This window comes from Hyperolius riggenbachi, chromosome 7, assembly GCF_040937935.1.
Source record: "Hyperolius riggenbachi isolate aHypRig1 chromosome 7, aHypRig1.pri, whole genome shotgun sequence".
NCBI classification, from domain to species: domain Eukaryota; kingdom Metazoa; phylum Chordata; class Amphibia; order Anura; family Hyperoliidae; genus Hyperolius; species Hyperolius riggenbachi.
The window spans coordinates 212,884,700-212,903,621 of NC_090652.1; the positions used below are offsets into that span (position 1 = coordinate 212,884,700).

An 18,922-nucleotide genomic window follows, 5' to 3' on the forward strand; every position below is an offset into this window, starting at 1 on the left:
GTATTTGTTTTTTTTATTCAAGAAAATTATTAATATCACAGTACAAAAATACAGGTAAAATAGTAAATGTGTTCTCTACAAACTAAATGTAAGGCATGGCAGATCTCTTGCCTTGGTTCAGCCTCTATATCCCAATCTGACACCACGCTCCTCACTTAAAGCTAAGGCTCCAGTGTGAGACAAGTTATGCCTACCTGACTACGTTTACCCCCAGAACTTAGCATGCAAGGTATGGAGGCTGAGGCCAGGAAGACAGGAGTACCACTAGAACCCTCAAGGCAAAGACAGGCAACGCTGGGTAATATCAGGAAGTAGTGCAGGATGCACTGTGAAGGAGTCAACTCAGAACACAGCAAGAGAAGACAAGAAACAGGGACAAAAAAAAAAAAGACAGACAGGACGGAGCGCTTAACAATCCAACCGCTACAATAACAATACTGGAGAAGACAGGAAATAACATTATCAATAGCAACCGCAGCTATTGTAACATCCACACCGCAAGACTAAAAGGAGCATCCACCAATCACAACCGCAGTAATGGCGATGTCCAGACAGGCAGGACTAAAAGGAGTGTCACCAATAGCAATAGCGGCTATGGTGCGTCCACACGACAAGGCTGGAGAGAATGCTACCACAGGAATAGCACACGTTTACACACGAAAAATGCAAGGTAACAAACAGTAATCACACAAGATCTAGTAATGCAGCTATGGCATAAGCTGGTCACTTTGACTGGCAAAGTGATTAAAGAGGCACTATTGTAAGGCTACTATAATAGCCCTGGCAGCATGTACCTAATATTAGAAGCATAAGCTACTAAGTGTTTTTTTTTTTTATGTGGACTTGAAAGGTTAGAGAGCATAAGCAGAGATTCAGCCCATCGCATTCTAAGCTATGCAACGTGTACTACCCCCTCTGCTGACTCAGGCTGTGCTGTAACAGCTATTTCTTGTCTTCTCTATATGGGAGATGTAAGCTGTTCAGTGAGTGCTGGGGAATATTGTAGCACTAGGTGCAGATGGAGTCAAGCCCAGTGTAAAATGCAGTGTAAACAAGTCATTTATCTTGCTAATTTTTTTATTTATGATGTTCCACACCACTCGCATTCTAATGTCCCAGTCAGAGGGGGAGGACAGGCAGAATCTCTATAACCTTTCAAGTACACACAAAAAAAAAAAACTGCTTAGGGCTTTTTCACATCTGAGCTGGTTTTTGGCGTTTTGACGCAACAATAAATTGCGTTAACTAAGGTAAAATGAAAGTCCATAGACATCTAACGCTGCATTTTGGTGCGTACGGATCGAAATACCCGGGAACTTTTCATCGTCCAACGCTGGCGTTTTCCCATCGGGTAAATTAGAACTACCGTCGCTAATCAGCGTCTCACCGCAACTTCACATAACACGTGCACGAAATCGGGTTTGTGCACTTGTTGCCTAATGTGTAAGAGCCCTTAGTATCTGATGCTGGTAATGTTAGGTATATGCTACCAGGGTTATCCCACTAGACTAGTTTTCGCTATAGTGCCCATCAGTTCTGTGCTACTCTCATCTAAGACTGCAGGCTGATTGCAGATAAGAAACAGTGGGGGAAAGGCTGCGCATCCCTAAACACATGCTGCAATTGTAGTGGTATGCGCTGCTCCTCGCTGATTGCAGATAACACTTATTGCAAATACAAGCATCACCAGATGAGGCATTAACGGTATTATTAGCCTTAGGGCCTATATAGAGTACTGAATTTGTATAAGTGTTTCTTGTGTTATTTTTCTATATTTATTTTTTTTAGAAACTAATATGTCTTCCACTTTTTGATTATTTATTGAATATATTGAATAATTAGATCAACGTGCAGTTTTTATATTCTCAAATCAACTCTTTTATTTTGTTTGTAGGGCTGCTGTTTAGACCAAAGTCAGGAGAAAAATGTGATCCTAGAAGAGGTATTGTATAGAACCAACTTGCTTAACCATTACTGCCGCTGGGACGTGAGCTTCACATCCACAACAGCAGCTGCTATAGGCGCAGGGACACAACTCTCACATCCCTGCACTTAGGGGTGGTGCACGTGCGATCGGGCGTGGGACCCTGCTCTGGTCAGACCCCGAAGCAGGGGGGATAGGCTGAAGGGGACTTACATCCCCTGAGCCAATCCGCGCCTGCTAGTGAGAATGATTGTCGTTACAGTAAGTAATGTAAAAAGCGCTAGCATAAAGAAGTAAGTAAAAGCGCTTTTGGGCAGGTGATTTTACTGTGATTAAAGAGGTAAAACCACTGTACACTCTCTGAATTTTTGAGCGATCTTGATTACCGCTTTTTAGCATTCTAATTGTGATTGCTCTAGATTGCTGCATGTAGCGCGTTTTGCGGTTGCAGCTAATCGTGAATTACCCACGATTGTCGACAATCGTGGCAGTGACATCACTACTGTATAGTTAATATTGTGCTAGCGCTTTAAAACGTGCTAGCGCTCTCTGGCGATTCGGCGATTAGCGGGAATCACCTGATAATCGACCCAGTAAGAACTGGTTCCTTGCTACAATGCATTTTTTAGGGCACATTTTTTTGCGATGTGACTTCTTGCGGCTAATGATTGTATTAATTATATTGTGTAACATTGTTTAATGAAAACTACTTAAGCAATGTACAGAGTCACGCGGTGATCACAACCGTCATGATGGATCACTGAGTGACAATTCGCTCAGATCCCCAATGCCCACCATGATAATTTACCGTGATCATTTAAATAATCGTTAAAATGATCGTTCACGCAGTCGTTACCACAGCAGTGAAGATGGATTGGGGCAAGATCGCTGGTCGTCCGCTGTACCCTGATCCATCATATCTTATACTTGTATGATGACTGTTACAGCCAGTAACAGTTCTCATTCATAAAAACAAGTAAGTAGTCACGGGGGCTGACAGGCAGTTTTCTGGAATGGGTAGCAGTAGAGCAGTGCAGTGTAGAATCTTTCCGTCAAAATCAGATTTCTGCGGTAATTTTAGACCAATCACAAGACTCGGATACTACCAGATTTTTCTGAGTCTTGTGGTTGGTTTAATTTCCATGGTTTTCCGATTTCTGCGGTGAAGTTTTGCATCCTCTGATTGGTCCAATACTACCGTGTATTTCTGAGTCAGACTCGGATTTCTCTCAACTCGGAAGTGTTCAGCCAAATAGAGTATTCAGAAGTATACTGTAAAAAGTTTGTATAACGGAATCCATAATATTTTGCTGATGCCCACTATCATTACGGACATCTGCAAGATATCTGCATTTCCAACCATCCCTCGAGAGGAGAGCCTAGAATCTAGATTATCTATGCAGACAGTATCCTGGCCAAGGCTGAAACCTGGGATCCTCATCCTAGTTCTGCAAAGTAAGAATGCTAGCGTCTATGGTAGATTTCATGAAAAAAGTGTAACCCAAACAGAAACGTGTTATTTAATTGTCCTACGTATATGAGTTACCATTCAACCAGCTCATTTTTTATTTTATTTTTGTGTGTATTTTATTTTGTACATGAAGTTATCTCACTGTTGCTCCACTGACCAATAGAATAAAATATTTTCTCTAACTTTTTTGTTTAAGGACTCGCTTAAGTTGTTTGAGGAAAATGGATTATTACCACTGGATCCAACACAAGAGCTTATATTTCCACCTGAGCTCATGGTGAGTTTTATTTATGCCCTTTCATTTAAGATGTCCTTTCATTTAAGATGAAAATTGAAGGAAAAAGACCTTTCATAATGCTACCAGTAAAAAAAATGTTTTTGAGAAAATCTATTTGAAAAAAATTCAAATAACATTTTTTTAAACTAGGTAAAATTACATTTTGTTGTGGTACACTTTAGTAGATACCGAGTTCTGCAAACACATTTTATCTATATATATAAAATTGGATGTGTGTGTGTGTGTGTGTGTGTGTGTGTATGTGCCGCGATCACGCGAAAACGCCTTGACCGATTTGAACGAAACTTGATATGCAAATCCCTTACTACCCGGGATGATATGTTCTGGGGGTCTCGCGTCCCCCCTGCACACCTGGGCAGAGCTACAAACAGCCAATCAGATTCCACCCATTCAAGTGAATAGAAAAAATGGAAAAGGCTGCCATTCTCACAGTAATTGAGCCAGAGTCCCCACACTTGGCACAGTTGGTCACTTGGTGACCAACGTTGCAAATCCAGGAAAAGTGGGTGGAGCATAAAACAGCCAATGAAATTTCAGACATTCATTTTAAATGGAAAAATGTAAACTGCAGCCATTCTTACACTGTTAATCGCAGGGTTTTCAAACTTGGCAAACTTGGTCACTGGGTGAATGAGATTAATATTCAGTAAAGTGGGTGGAGCCTACAACAGCCAATCAAAAGTCACCTATTGATTTTCAAGGGAAATATTAAAACTGCTGCTGTTATTCTTACACTGTTAATGGCAGAGGCTTCAAACTTGCTACAGTCGGTCATTGGGTGACTGGGGTCCAAATTCACTAAAGGGGCGGGGCCACAAACAGCCAATCAGACTTTCTTGGTGGATAAACTGCTTCCATTCACACATTTTTGATGCCAGGAACCTGAAAGCTCACAAACTTGGTCATTGAGCGACTGTGTGTCAAGGTTACAAAAAGTGGGTGGAGCCAAAAATAAAGTTCACTAGGAAAATATAAACTGCAGCCATTCTTACACTGTTACTGGCAGGGTTCTCAAACTTTGCACCGTTGGTCACTGGGTGAATAGGATGAATATTCAAGAGAGTGGGTGGAGCCTACAACAGCCAATTAAAGTTCACCTGTTGATTTTCAAAGGGAATATTTACATTGCTGCCATTCTTACACTGTTCATAGCAGATGCTTCAAACCTGGTACTATAAGTCACTGAGTGACTAGGGTTAAAATTCGGAAAGGGGGCGGGGCCACAAACAGCCAATCAGATTTGTTTAATTTCAATGGGAATATACAAATAATTGATACCAAAAGCCCAAAGCTCATAAACTTGATCGTTGAGTGACTGTATGTTAAGGTTAGAAAAAAAGGGCGGAGCCAACAACTACATTTTATTCCAGGGGAAAATATAAACTGCAGCCATTCTTACACTGTTAATGGCAGGGTTCCCAAACTTGACACAGTGGGCCACTGGGTGACTGGGATTAATATTCAGAAATGTGGATGGAGCCAACAACAGCCAATCAAATTTCACCTATTAATTTTCAAGGGGAATATTTACATTGCTACCATTCTTACACTGTTAATGGAAGAGGCCTCTTAGCTGATAGGTGACTGGGGTCCAAATTCACTAAAGGGGGCCACAAACAGCTAATCAGATTTGTTAGATTGATTTCAGCCATTCTGTTATTGGCAGGGTTCTCAAACGTGACACAGTTGGTCAATGGATGAATGGGATTAATATTCAGGAAAGTGGGTGGAACCTACAACAGCCAATCAAAATTCACCTATTGATTTCTAAGGGATATATTGAAACTGCTGCCACTCTTACACTAATAATGGCAGAAGTCTCAAACCAGCTACAGTCGGTCATGAAGTGGCTGGGGTTCAAATCCACTAATGGGGTGGAGCCACAAACAGCAAATCAGATTACTTTACTGGATAAACTGCTTCTATTCACACATTTTTGATGGCAGAAACCCAAAAGCTTAAAACTTGGTGACTGGGATTTTCTGGGATTAAAATTCAAAAAAGTGTGTGGAGCCTAAAAAGAAAATCAAAATTCACCTGTTGATTTTCAAGGGGAATATTTAAATTGCTGCCATTCTTGCACTGTTAATGGCACAAGCCTCAAACCTGGTACAGTTGGTCATTGGGTCACTGGGGTTCAAATTCAGAAAAGGGGTGGAGCTACAAACAGCTAATCAGATTTGTTTCATCTCACTGGTAAATTACAAATTATTGATGCCAAGGACCCCAGAGCTCACAAACTTGGTCAATGAGTGACTGTGTGTCAAGGTTACAAAAAGTGGGTGGAACCAAAAACAAATTTCCCAAGGAAAATATAAACTGCAGCCATTCTTACACTGTTAATGGCAAGTGTTTTCAAACTTTGCCCAGATGGTCACTGGGTGACTGAGATTAATATTATGGGAAGTGGGTGGAGCCTATAATAGCCAATCAAAATTCACCTGTTGATTTTCAAGGTAAATATTTAAATTGCTTCCATTTTTGCTCTGTAAATAGCAGATGCCTCAAACCTGCTACAGTTGATCATTGGGTGACTGGGGTTCAAATGCCGGAGAGGGGCAGAGCCACAAACAGCCAATCTGATTTGTTTAATTTCTATGGGAATATACAAATTATTGATGACAAAGACCCCAAAGCTCACAAACTTGGTCATTGAGTATTTGTGTGTTAGGGTTAGAAAAAGTGGCCGGAGCTAACACCAGCCAAATACATACCCGGGCAACACCAATTCATCGGCTATTATTCATAAAAGTTGATGGAGCCTACAAAAGCCAATCAAAATTCATCTATTGATTTTCAAGGGAAGTATTTCATTACTGCCATTCTTGCACTATTAATGGCACAAGCCCCAAACTGGGTACAGATATTTATTGGGTGACTGACTGGGGTTTAAATTCAGAAAAGGGGTGGAGACACAAACAGCCCATCAGATTTGTTTGATTTCAATGCAAATTATTGATGCCAAAGACTGCAAAGCTCACAAATTTGGTCACTGAGCAATTAAGTAATTGTCTGTTACTGTTAAAAAAAAGTGGGCATAGCCAACAACAGCCAAATACATACCCAGGCAATGCTGAGTCATCAGTGGGCGGAGACAAATACAAATTTCACTGGGTAAACTGCAGCCATTCTTACACTGTTAACGGTAGGGTTCTCAAACTTTGCACAGTTGGTCACTGGGTGACTGGGATAAATATTCATAAAAGAGGCTGGAGCCTACAAAAGCCAATTCAAATTCACTTATTGTTTTTCAAGGGAAATATTCAATTGCTGCCATTCTTGCACTGTTAAGGACACAAGCTTAACCACTTAACGACCGCCCCCAGCCGATGGGCGGCGGCAAAGTCCGGGCCCAAACGACCGCAATACGCCCATCGGCGGGGGCGGCTGCGGGAGTGGCTATGCGGCGATCGCGTCATTCGTGACGCGATCAGCCGCCGGGGACTGGCTCCGCCCCCCGTTCGCCGTAACCCGCCGGCCGTTCGGAAGCGCCGGCGGGTTACTGGCATCCGGATCGCCGCTGCAACAGTGTATAATAGGCTTTGTAATGTATACAAAGCCTATTATACTGGCTGCCTCCTGCCCTGGTGGTCCCAGTGTCCGAGGGACCACCAGGGCAGGCTGCAGCCACCCTAGTCTGCACCCAAGCACACTGATTTCCCCCCCCCTGCCCCCTGATCGCCCACAGCACCCCTCAGACCCCCCCCCTGCCCACCCCCCAGACCACTGTTTGCACCCAGTCACCCTCCTAATCACCCATCAATCACTCCCTGTCACTATCTGTCAACGCTATTTTTTTTTTAAGTCCCTAATCTGCCCCCTACTCCCTCCTGATCACCCCCCCACCCCTCAGATTCTCCCCAGACCCCCCCCCAGACCCCCCCCCCCCCCCCGTGTACTGTATGCATCTATCCCCCCTGATCACCTGTCAATCACCTGTCAATCACCTGTCAATCACCCGTCAATCACCCCCTGTCACTGCCACCCATCAATCAGCCCCTGATCTGCCCCTTGCGGGCAATCTGATCACCCCCCCACACCAATAGATCGCCCGCAGATCCGACATCAGATCACCTCCCAAATCCATTGTTTACATCTATTCTCTCCTCTAAACACCCACTAATTACCCATCAATCACCCCCTATCACCACCTGTCACTGTTACCCATCAGATTAGACCCTAATCTGCCCCTTGCGGGCACCCAATCACCTGCCCACACGCTCAGATTGCCCTCAGACCCCCCCCTTATCAATTCGCCCGTGCAATATTTACATCTGTTATTCCGGGTAATAACCCACTGATCACCTGTCAATCACCCATCAATCACCCCCTGTCACTGCCACCCATCAATCACCCCCTGTCACTGCCACCCATCAATCAGCCCCTAACCTGCCCCTTGCGGGCAATCTGATCACCCACCCACACCAATAGATCGCCCGCAGATCCGACATCAGATCACCTCCCAAATCCATTGTTTACATCTATTCTCTCCTCTAAACACCCACTAATTACCCATCAATCACCCCCTATCACCACCTGTCACTGTTACCCATCAGATTAGACCCTAATCTGCCCCTTGCGGGCACCCAATCACCCGCCCACACCTCAGAACGCCCTCAGACCCCAGCCCTGATCACCTCGCCAGTGCATTGCTTGCATCTATTTCCCCCCTCTAATCACACCTTGAGACACCCATCAATCACCTCCTGTCACCCCCTAGCACACCTACCCATCAGATCAGGCCCTAATTTGCCCCGTGTGGGCTCCTGATCACTCGGCCAAACCCTCAGATCCCCCTCAGACCCCCTTCCGATCACCTCCCCAGTGCATTGATTGCATCTATTTTCCCCTCTAACCGCCCCCTGAGACACCCATCAATCACCTCCTGTCACCCCCCTAGCACTCCTATCCATCAGATCAGGCCCAATACATCCTGTCATCTAAGAGGCCACCCTGCTTATGACCGATTCCACAAAATTTGCCCCCTCATAGACCACCTGTCATCAAAATTTGCAGATGCTTATACCCCTGAACAGTCATTTTGAGAAATTTGGTTTCCAGACTACTCACAGTTTTGGGCCCGTAAAATGCCAGGGCAGTATAGGAACCCCACAAGTGACCCCATTTTAGAAAGAAGACACCCCAAGGTATTCTGTTAGGTGTATGATGAGTTCATAGAATATTTTATTTTTTGTCAAAAGTTAGCGGAAATTGGATTGTTATTGTTTTTTTCACAAAGTGTCATTTTTCACTAACTTGTGAGAAAAAATAAAATCTTCTATGAACTCACCATACCCCTAACGGAATACCTTGGGGTGTCTTCTTTCTAAAATGGGGTCACTTGTGGGGTTCCTATACTGCCCTGGCATTTTAGGGGCCCTAAACCGTGAGGAGTAGTCTAGAAAACAAATGCCTCAAAATGACCTGTGAATAGGACGTTGGGCCCCTTAGCGCACCTAGGCTGCAAAAAAGTGTCACACATGTGGTATCGCCATACTCAGGAGAAGTAGTATAATGTGTTTTGTGGTGTATTTTTACACATACCCATGCTGGGTGGGAGAAATCTCTCTGTAAATGGACAATTGTGTGTAAAACAAATAAAAAAATGTGTCATTTACAGAGATATTTCTCCCACCCAGCATGGTTATATGTAAAAATACACCACAAAACACATTATACTACTTCTTCTGAGTACGGCGATACCACATGTGTGACACTTTTTTGCAGCCTAACTGTGCTAAGGGGCCCAAAGTCCAATGAGTACCTTTAGGATTTCACAGGTCATTTTGAGACATTTGGGTTCAAGACTACTCCTCACGGTTTAGGGCCCCTAAAATGCCAGGGCAGTATAGGAACCCCACAAGTGACCCCATTTTAGAAAGAAGACACCCCAAGGTATTCTTTTAGGTGTATGATGAGTTCATAGAAGATTTTATTTTTTGTCACAAGTTAGCGGAAATTGATATGTATTGTTTTTTTTTTCACAAAGTGTCATTTTCCGCTAACTTGTGACAAAAAAAAAAATCTTCTATGAACTCACCATACTCCTAACAGAATACCTTGGGGTGTCTTCTTTCTAAAATGGGGTCACTTGTGGGGTTCCTATACTGCCCTGGCATTTTAGGGGCCCTAAACCGTGAGGAGTAGTCTAGAATCCAAATGCCTCAAAATGACCTGTGAATAGGACGTTAGGCCCCTTAGCGCACCTAGGTTGCAAAAAAGTGTCACACATGTGGTATCGCCGTACTCAGAAGAAGTAGTATAATGTGTTTTGGGGTGTATTTTTATACATACCCATGCTGGGTGGGAGAAATCTCTCTGTAAATGGACAATTGTGTGTAAAAAAAATCAAATAATTGTCATTTACAGAGATATTTCTCCCACCCAGCATGGGTATGTGTAAAAATACACCCCAAAACACATTATACTACTTCTCCTGAGTACGGCGGTACCACATGTGTGGCACTTTTTTGCACCCTAAGTGCGCTAAGGGGCCCAAAGTCCAATGAGTACCTTTAGGATTTCACAGGTCATTTTGCCACATTTGGTTTCAAGACTACTCCTCACGGTTTAGGGCCCCTAAAATACCAGGGCAGTATAGGAACCCCACAAATGACCCCATTTTAGAAAGAAGACACCCCAAGGTATTCCGTTAGGAGAATGGCGAGTTCATAGAAGATTTTATTTTTTGTCACAAGTTAGCGGAAAATGACACTTTGTGAAAAAAAACAATTAAAATCAATTTCCGCTAACTTGTGACAAAAAAAAAAAATCTTCTATGAACTCACCATACATCTAACGGAATACCTTGGGGTGTCTTCTTTCTAAAATGGGGTAATTTGTGGGGTTCCTATACTGTCCTGGCATTTTAGGGGCCCTAAACCGTGAGGAGTAGTCTTGAAACGAAATTTCTCAAAATGACCTGTGAAATCCTAAAGGTACTCATTGGACTTTGGGCCCCTTAGCGCAGTTAGGGTGCAAAAAAGTGCCACACATGTGGTATCGCCGTACTCAGGAGAAGTAGTATAATGTGTTTTGGGGTGTATTTTTCCACATACCCATGCTGAGTGGGAGAAATATCTCTATAAATAGACAATTGTGTGTAAAAAAAATAAAAAAATTGTCATTTACGGAGATATTTCTCCCACCCAGCATGTGTATGTGTAAAAATACACCCCAAAACACATTATACTACTTTTCCTGAGTACGGCAATACCACATGTGTGGCACTTTTTTGCGGCCTAACTGCGCTAAGGGGCCCAAAGTCCAATGAGCATCTTTAGGCTTTACAGGGGTGCTTACAATTAGGCACCCCCCAAATGCCAGGACAGTAAACACACCCCACAAATGACCCCATTCTGGAAAGTAGACACTTCAAGGTATTCAGAGAGGAGCATAGTGAGTCTGTGGCAGATTTCATTTTTTTTTGTCGCAAGTTAGAAGAAATGGAAACTTTTTTTTTTTTTTTTTTTTGTCACAAACTGTCATTTTCCGCTAACTTGTGACAAAAAATAAAATCTTCTATGAACTCACCATGCCTCTCACTGAATACTTTGGGATGTCTTCTTTCCAAAATGGGGTCATTTGGGGGGTATTTGTACTATCCTGGAATTTTAGCCCCTCATGAAACATGACAGGTGCGCAGAAAAGTCAGAGATGCTTGAAAATGGGAAAATTCACTTTTGGCACCATAGTTTGTAAACGCTATAACTTTTACCCAATCCAATAAATATACACTGAATGTTTTTTTTTTTATCAAAGACATGTAGCAGAATAACTTTCGCGCTCAAATGTATAGGAAATTTTACTTTATTTGAAAAATGTCAGCACAGAAAGTTAAAAAAGTCATTTTTTTGACAAAATTCATGTCTTTTTTGATGAATATAATAAAAAGTAAAACTCGCAGCAGCAATCAAATAGCATCAAAAGAAAGCTGTATTAGTGACAAGAAAAGGAGGTAAAATTCATTTAGGTGGTAGGTTGTATGACCGAGCAATAAACTGTGAAAGCTGCAGTGGTCTGAATGGAGAAAAAGGCTCTGGTCCTTAAGGGGCGAAAAGACTGTGGTCCTGAAGTGGTTAAAACCTGGTACAGTTGGTCTTTGGGTGACTGGGGTTCAAATTCAGAAAAGAGGGTGGAGCCACAGCCAATCAGATTTGTTTCATTTCAATGCAAATTATAGATGCCAAACAATGCAAAGCTCACAAACTAGGTAATTGAGTCATTGTGTGTTAGGGTTAGAAAAGTGGGGGGAGCCAACACCAGCCAAATACATACCCAGGCAATGCCGGGCAATCAGCTAGTATATTATAAAGTAAACCTTTGACTTTAAACAGAGAGAAGGTCACTTACTTTCCTTTGTAGAGGGAAGCCCCTGGAGCAGCCTTTCTCACATTTTTTCAGCTGGAGAAACTTTTCATAAAATGTTTGGATCATGGAGATACATAAAATCCTACATAAAAAAACTTCATATTACTATCTATCGATGATAACCCCTTATTAAGAGGACAAGTTTAGCAGCCATGATCCACCAGGTGACAATGCAACAACCATGAGCCCTCAGATGACAAATGAAGTGATTGTGCGCGCGCCGCGGCAAAAAATGGGCGTGGCCATGCGGTGAGTGGGCGTGGCCATGGGTGGGGCCAAATGTACATAAACTTAGCAGCGGTGTAAGCTACGGATAACGGGCCTGCCCATCGAAATATTGGACGGAGCCCCCTGTCCTTTATTTCGATCATTTACAATCAGTATAGGCATAGATCAAAGATGTATACGCACATACAATTTTGATTGGTCAATCACTGACCCCCAATTTCCCACCCCCGTGCAGTAAGTGGGCCAACAGACAATGAATTTTATGAACAGAGCTAAAATTGGCTAATCAAAATTGTATGTGTGTACCAGGCTTTACAGCTAATACTGTACATACTGAAAGTAGCAGGGATCAGCATACAATACAGCTGGTTTACAATCAATAAAGGCACAGAGTAACACCTTACACTGTACACACTGGAGGTAAATCAGCACACAGTGCAAGCACTAGAGAACAGCGTATACTGTACATACTGTAGGCAGCAGAATTCAGCACACTGCAGCTAGCGTGCCAAAAATATGACGATCACGTTGTGCGGCGTGCTTATCGCGCCGCACCAAAAAATGGGTGGGCCATGGACCAGAATATAGGTGTGGTAACGGGTGGAGACAAATTTACATGAACCTAGCAATGGTGGGACATCAGATTAGGACAGTGGTGGCGAACCTTTTGGAGGCCGAGTGCCCAAACTGCAACCCAAAAGTCACTTACCGGTATCTATCGCAAAGTGGCAACAGCAATTTAAACTAAATACTGTACAAACGTTTTAACTCATACATGAACATTATGGAAAATCCAAGTTGAAAATAAACTGTGAAGATAAACAATTTCATCCATCCTACTCCTGAAAAATGTATTCAATTTTTTAGAACCTTCCAGTTTTATTTTCTGTTTTAAAACGCTAAAAAAGTAGGTTTAATGCTATTGTCTCATATGATAAGGATTCGGCTTTTCCCATAGTCTCGCAGTTAGCAATCATGTGACCCCCAACAAGACATATTCAGCAATCATGAGGCCCCCAACAAATCAGGAGGCCCCCAACAAGACAAATTCAGCAATCATGAGGCCTCCAACAAATCATGAGGCCCCCAACAAGACAAATTCAGCAATCATGAGGCCCCCAACAAGACAAATTCAGCAATCATGAGGCCCCCAACAAATCATGAGGCCCCCAACAAGACAAATTCAGCAATCATGAGGCCCCCAACAAATCATAAGGCTCCCAACAAGACACATTCAGCAGTCATGAGGCACATAAATAGACAGCATTTCACATAAATAGGCAGAATGCCCCCTTAATATGTTAGCCCCCCCAAGTTAGGTAGTGAGTGACAGGGACCCCCAGGTTAGCTAGTGAGTGACAGGCGCCTCCAGTTAGGTAGTGAGTGACAGGGACCCCGATAGTGAGTGACAGGGAGCACCTTTAGGTAGTGAGTGAGTGCCAGGGAGCCCCTTTAGGCAGTGAGTGAGTGACAGGAAGCCCCTTTAGGCAGTGAGTGAGTGCCAGGGAGCCCCTTTAGGCAGTGAGTGAGTGACAGGAAGCCCCTTTAGGCAGTGAGTGAGTGACAGGGAGCCCCTTTAGGGAGTGAGTGAGTGACAGGGAGCCCCTTTAAGGAGTGAGTGAGTGACAGGGAGGCCCTTTAGGGAGTGAGTGAGTGACAGGGAGGCCCTTTAGGGAGTGAGTGAGTGACAGGGAGGCCCTTTAGGGAGTGAGTGAGTGACAGGGAGGCCCTTTAGGGAGTGAGTGAGTGCCAGGGAGCCCCTTTAGGAAGTGAGTGAGTGCCAGGGAGCCCCTTTAGTGAGTGAGTGCGTGCCAGGGAGCCCCTTTAGGGAGTGAGTGCGTGCCAGAGAGCCCCTTTAGGGAGTGCGTGACAGGGAGCCCCTTTAGGGAGTGCGTGACTGGGAGCCCCTTTAGGGAGTGAGTGACAGGGAGCCCCTTTAGGGAGTGAGTGACAGGGAGCCCCTTTAGGGAGTGAGTGACAGGGAGCCCCTTTAGGGAGTGAGTGACAGGGAGCCCCTTGAGGGAGTGAGTGAGTGACAGGGAGCCCCTTTAGGCAGTGAGTGAGTGACAGGGAGCCCCTTTAGGGAGTGAGTGAGTGACAGGGAGCCCCTTTAGGCAGTAAGTGAGTGACAGGGAGCCCCTTTAGGCAGTAAGTGAGTGGCAGGGAGCCCCTTTAGGGAGTGAGTGCGTGCCAGGGAGCCCCTTTAGGGAGTGAGTGCGTGCCAGGGAGCCCCTTTAGGGAGTGAGTGAGTGCCAGGGAAACCCCTTTAGGGAGTGAGTGAGTGACAGGGAGCCCCTTTAGGGAGTGAGTGAGTGACAGGTAGCCCCTTTAGGGAGTGAGTGAGTGACAGGGAGCCCCTTTAGGCAGTGAGTGAGTGACAGGGAGCCCCTTTAGGGAGTGAGTGAGTGACAGGGAGCCCCTTTAGGCAGTGAGTGAGTGACAGGGAGCCCCTTTAGGGAGTGAGTGCGTGCCAGGGAGCCCCTTTAGGGAGTGAGTGCGTGCCAGGGAGCCCCTTTAGGGAGTGAGTGCGTGCCAGGGAGCCCCTTTAGGGAGTGAGTGAGTGACAGGGAGGCCCTTTAGGGAGTGAGTGAGTGACAGGGAGGCCCTTTAGGGAGTGAGTGAGTGCCAGGGAGCCCCTTTAGGAAGTGAGTGAGTGCCAGGGAGCCCCTTTAGTGAGTGAGTGCGTGCCAGGGAGCCCCTTTAGGGAGTGAGTGCGTGCCAGGGAGCCCCTTTAGGGAGTGCGTGACAGGGAGCCCCTTTAGGGAGTGAGTGACAGGGAGGCCCTTTAGGGAGTGAGTGAGTGACAGGGAGGCCCTTTAGGGAGTGAGTGAGTGCCAGGGAGCCCCTTTAGGAAGTGAGTGAGTGCCAGGGAGCCCCTTTAGGGAGTGAGTGACAGGGAGCCCCTTGAGGGAGTGAGTGAGTGACAGGGAGCCCCTTTAGGCAGTGAGTGAGTGACAGGGAGCCCCTTTAGGGAGTGAGTGAGTGACAGGGAGCCCCTTTAGGCAGTAAGTGAGTGGCAGGGAGCCCCTTTAGGGAGTGAGTGCGTGCCAGGGAGCCCCTTTAGGGAGTGAGTGCGTGCCAGGGAGCCCCTTTAGGGAGTGAGTGAGTGCCAGGGAAACCCCTTTAGGGAGTGAGTGAGTGACAGGGAGCCCCTTTAGGGAGTGAGTGAGTGACAGGTAGCCCCTTTAGGGAGTGAGTGAGTGACAGGGAGCCCCTTTAGGCAGTGAGTGAGTGACAGGGAGCCCCTTTAGGGAGTGAGTGAGTGACAGGGAGCCCCTTTAGGCAGTGAGTGAGTGACAGGGAGCCCCTTTAGGGAGTGAGTGCGTGCCAGGGAGCCCCTTTAGGGAGTGAGTGCGTGCCAGGGAGCCCCTTTAGGGAGTGAGTGCGTGCCAGGGAGCCCCTTTAGGGAGTGAGTGAGTGACAGGGAGGCCCCCCCTCTAGCCGCCGCCGCTCCCCCCCTACCTCTCAGCAGACCTCAGGATCAGCGGCGACCCGACCAGATGTACGAGCGGGCGCTGGACGCACCCGCTCGATATGCGGAAGTGATGTCACTTCCGCATATCAGTGCGGGCGCTGGGTCCTAGCGCCCGCACGATTGGTCGCCGGCTCGCCGCCTGATCCTGAGGTCTGAGACTGTCAGTGACGCGGCGGCTGGAGGGAGCCGCTGAGTCTTGACAGAGGGGGCGGCCGGGCGGAGATCCGTGGCACCCCAGGAAAGATTGGGGGCACGTGCCCCCCTAAAACAGGGCTAGCGACGCCCCTGCCCCAGGTGACAAATTCAGAGACTAAAGTGACAAATACTTGTAACCACGTGCCCCCAGATGACAAATGCAGTGTCCATGAACCTCAGGTGACAAATTCAGCATGGACCCCAGGTGACAGAAGGTGCTTAGCCTCAGGGGTCTCTGCATTTGTCATCTGGGGTCTCATTATCACTAATTTATCACATAGGGCACATTATTGTTGCATTTGTCATCTCAGAGGTCACTGCATTTGTCATCTGGGGGTCACTGTTGCTGCATTTGTCACTTGGGAGCTCATGATTGTTACATTTGTCATCAGATACAGTGACCGTGAGCCCCCATAAGTCACACGCAGCCCTTAAATGACAAATGCAGCAATGATTATTCCATCTAAAACGTGTGCTCATTAACCTGCCTGGCGTTCTATTAAGATCGCCAGGCAGGCTGCGGGAGGGTTTTTTTTTAATAAAAAAAAAACTATTTCATGCAGCCAACTGAAAGTTGGCTGCATGAAAGCCCACTAGAGGGCGCTCCGGAGGCGATCTTCCGATCGCCTCCGGCGCCCAGAATAAACAAGGAAGGCCGCAATGAGCGGCCTTCCTTGTTTTGCTTATATCGTCGCCATAGCGACGAGCGGAGTGACGTCATCGACGTCAGCCGACGTCGTGACGTCAGCCGCCTCCGATCCAGCCCTTAGCGCTGGCCGGAACTTTTTGTTCCGGCTGCGCAGGGCTCAGGCGGCTAGGGGGGCCCTCTTTCGCCGCTGCTCGCGGCGAATCGCCGCAGAGCGGCGGCGATCAGGCAGCACACGCGGCTGGCAAAGTGCCGGCTGCGTGTGCTGCTTTTTATTTCAGCCAAATCGGCCCAGCAGGGCCTGAGCGGCAGCCTCCGGCGGTACTGGACGAGCTGAGCTCGTCCAGACCGCCCAGCAGGTTAATACAAGTGTACCGTTATGCCTTCCTCATTATGACAACTAGTGCAGTCTGTGTCCCCTTTATAATGGCATCACTAGAAGTTTGGTTTCCTTTTAAGTTAACGCAGCCTCTTATAAAATTTAGCCCCTTGTAAGCTATGGTGTTCAGTAGTAATAAAAGAATTACATAGCCCCCGCCCACCTATAAAATAAGTGGCTCCATATGTATTGCTGTCCAGTGGTGGGAAAAATGTATGTAGCATCCATTGTTCCCCTACTGAAAACAAAGTACCTACATTAACACTGGCGTGTAGTGGTGTTAGAGGAAAAAAACATACTTACTTACCCAGTCAACCAGTCTCACGTTGCTGGCCTAAACTCCCGCACTGAGCCAGAACTAAGCAGCAGTATGCCTACAGTTGTATCCCGCTGCAGTGGTAGAGGGATACTCAAGAAGGAGAAGCAGGACTATTTGGTCCTGCAAATACAGGGAAGTGGGACTATTTGGCCCACCTAAGTATCATGAAAACGACACTGAACCCCTTCAGGATGGATATCACTGGCTTCTTTGTACGACTTCTTTGTATGGAGATTTGTGCACATGATCACACCCAGCTGAGCACATATTTTTATGGAAAATCATTTAGCAGACATATAACAAGTAGACTCCAAACTACCATATTGTGTCTGCTAATGAGTAGCAGCTTACATCACCAAAACGTACACAAGACACAAATTTACAGTACATGAACCTAGCAATGGTGGGACATTAGATTATGACAGTGGTGGCGAACCTTTTGGAGGCTGAGTGCCCAAACTGCAACCCAAAAGTCACTTATCTATCGCAAAGTGGCAACAGCAATTTAAACTAAATACTGTACAAACGTTTCAACTCATACATGAACATTATGGAAAATCCAAGTTGAAAATAAACTGTGAAGATAAACAATTTCATCCATCCTACTCCTGAAAAATGTATTCAATTTTTTAGAACCTCCCAGTTTTATTTTCTGTTTTAAAAAGCTAAAAAAGTAGGTTTAATGCTATTGTCTCATATGATGAGGATTCAGCTTTTCCCATAGTCTCGCAGTTAGCAATCATGTGACCCCCAACAAGAGAAATTCAGCAATCATGAGGCCCCCCAACAAAACAAATTCAGCAATCATGAGGCCCCCCATCAAGACAAATTCAGCGATTGTGGGGCCCCTATCAAGACAAATTCAGCAATCATGAGGCCCCCAACAAGACAAATTCAGCAATCATGAGGCACCCAACATGACAAATTCAGCAATCGTGAGGGCCCCAACAAATTATGAGGCTCCCAACAAGACAAATTCAGCAGTCATGAGGCACATAAATAGACAGCATTTCACAGAAATAGGCAGAATTCCCACTTAATATGGTAGACACCTCTCACCTGGCTTCTGAATTCTCCTGTACTGGCTGCTGTGCCTTGCAATACTGTTTTTGGCTGGATTGGGGATGATGTGTGGGCTGAAAGGCCTGGCAGTGATGCTGTGGCCGATGCTGTGGCTGGGTTGGCTGGCAGTGATGCTGTGACCTGGCTGGCGGTAATGCTGGGCTGTTGAAGTAAATGCTGGCCTAAGCGGTGGTGATGCTGTGGCCTTTTTGACAGTGATTCTGGGCTGGTTGGCTGGTAGTGATGCTGGGCTGGCTGGCCTGGATAGTTTAGGTAGTGACAGGTGCCCCCTAGTTAAGGTAGCGCCAGGAGTCCCCCAGTGACAGGGACCACCAGGTTAGATAGTGAGTGACAGGGACCACCAGGTTAGATAGTGAGTGACAGGGACCACCAGGTTAGATAATGAGTGACAGGGACCCCCCGTTAGGTAGTGAGTGACAGGGACCACCAGGTTAGATAGTGAGTGACAGGGACCACCAGGTTAGATGGTGAGTGACAGGGACCACCAGGCTAGATGGTGAGTGACAGGGACCACCAGGTTAGGTAGTGAGTGAC

The 18,922-nt window shown here is 46.0% G+C and overlaps 1 protein-coding gene across 4 annotated transcripts in view; it reads left to right on the forward strand.

Annotated features, from left to right (window-relative positions):
* The window catches only part of LOC137524808 (aldehyde oxidase 1-like), a 279,754-nt gene that overhangs the window by 70,696 nt on the left and 190,136 nt on the right, over positions 1-18,922 (forward strand). For all 4 annotated transcript variants that reach the window (XM_068245130.1, XM_068245132.1, XM_068245133.1 and 1 more), the window contains 2 exons: positions 1,895-1,942; positions 3,592-3,672. In XM_068245130.1, the coding sequence (XP_068101231.1) occupies positions 1,895-1,942; positions 3,592-3,672 (129 nt within the window). The remainder of the gene's footprint in view (positions 1-1,894; positions 1,943-3,591; positions 3,673-18,922) is intronic.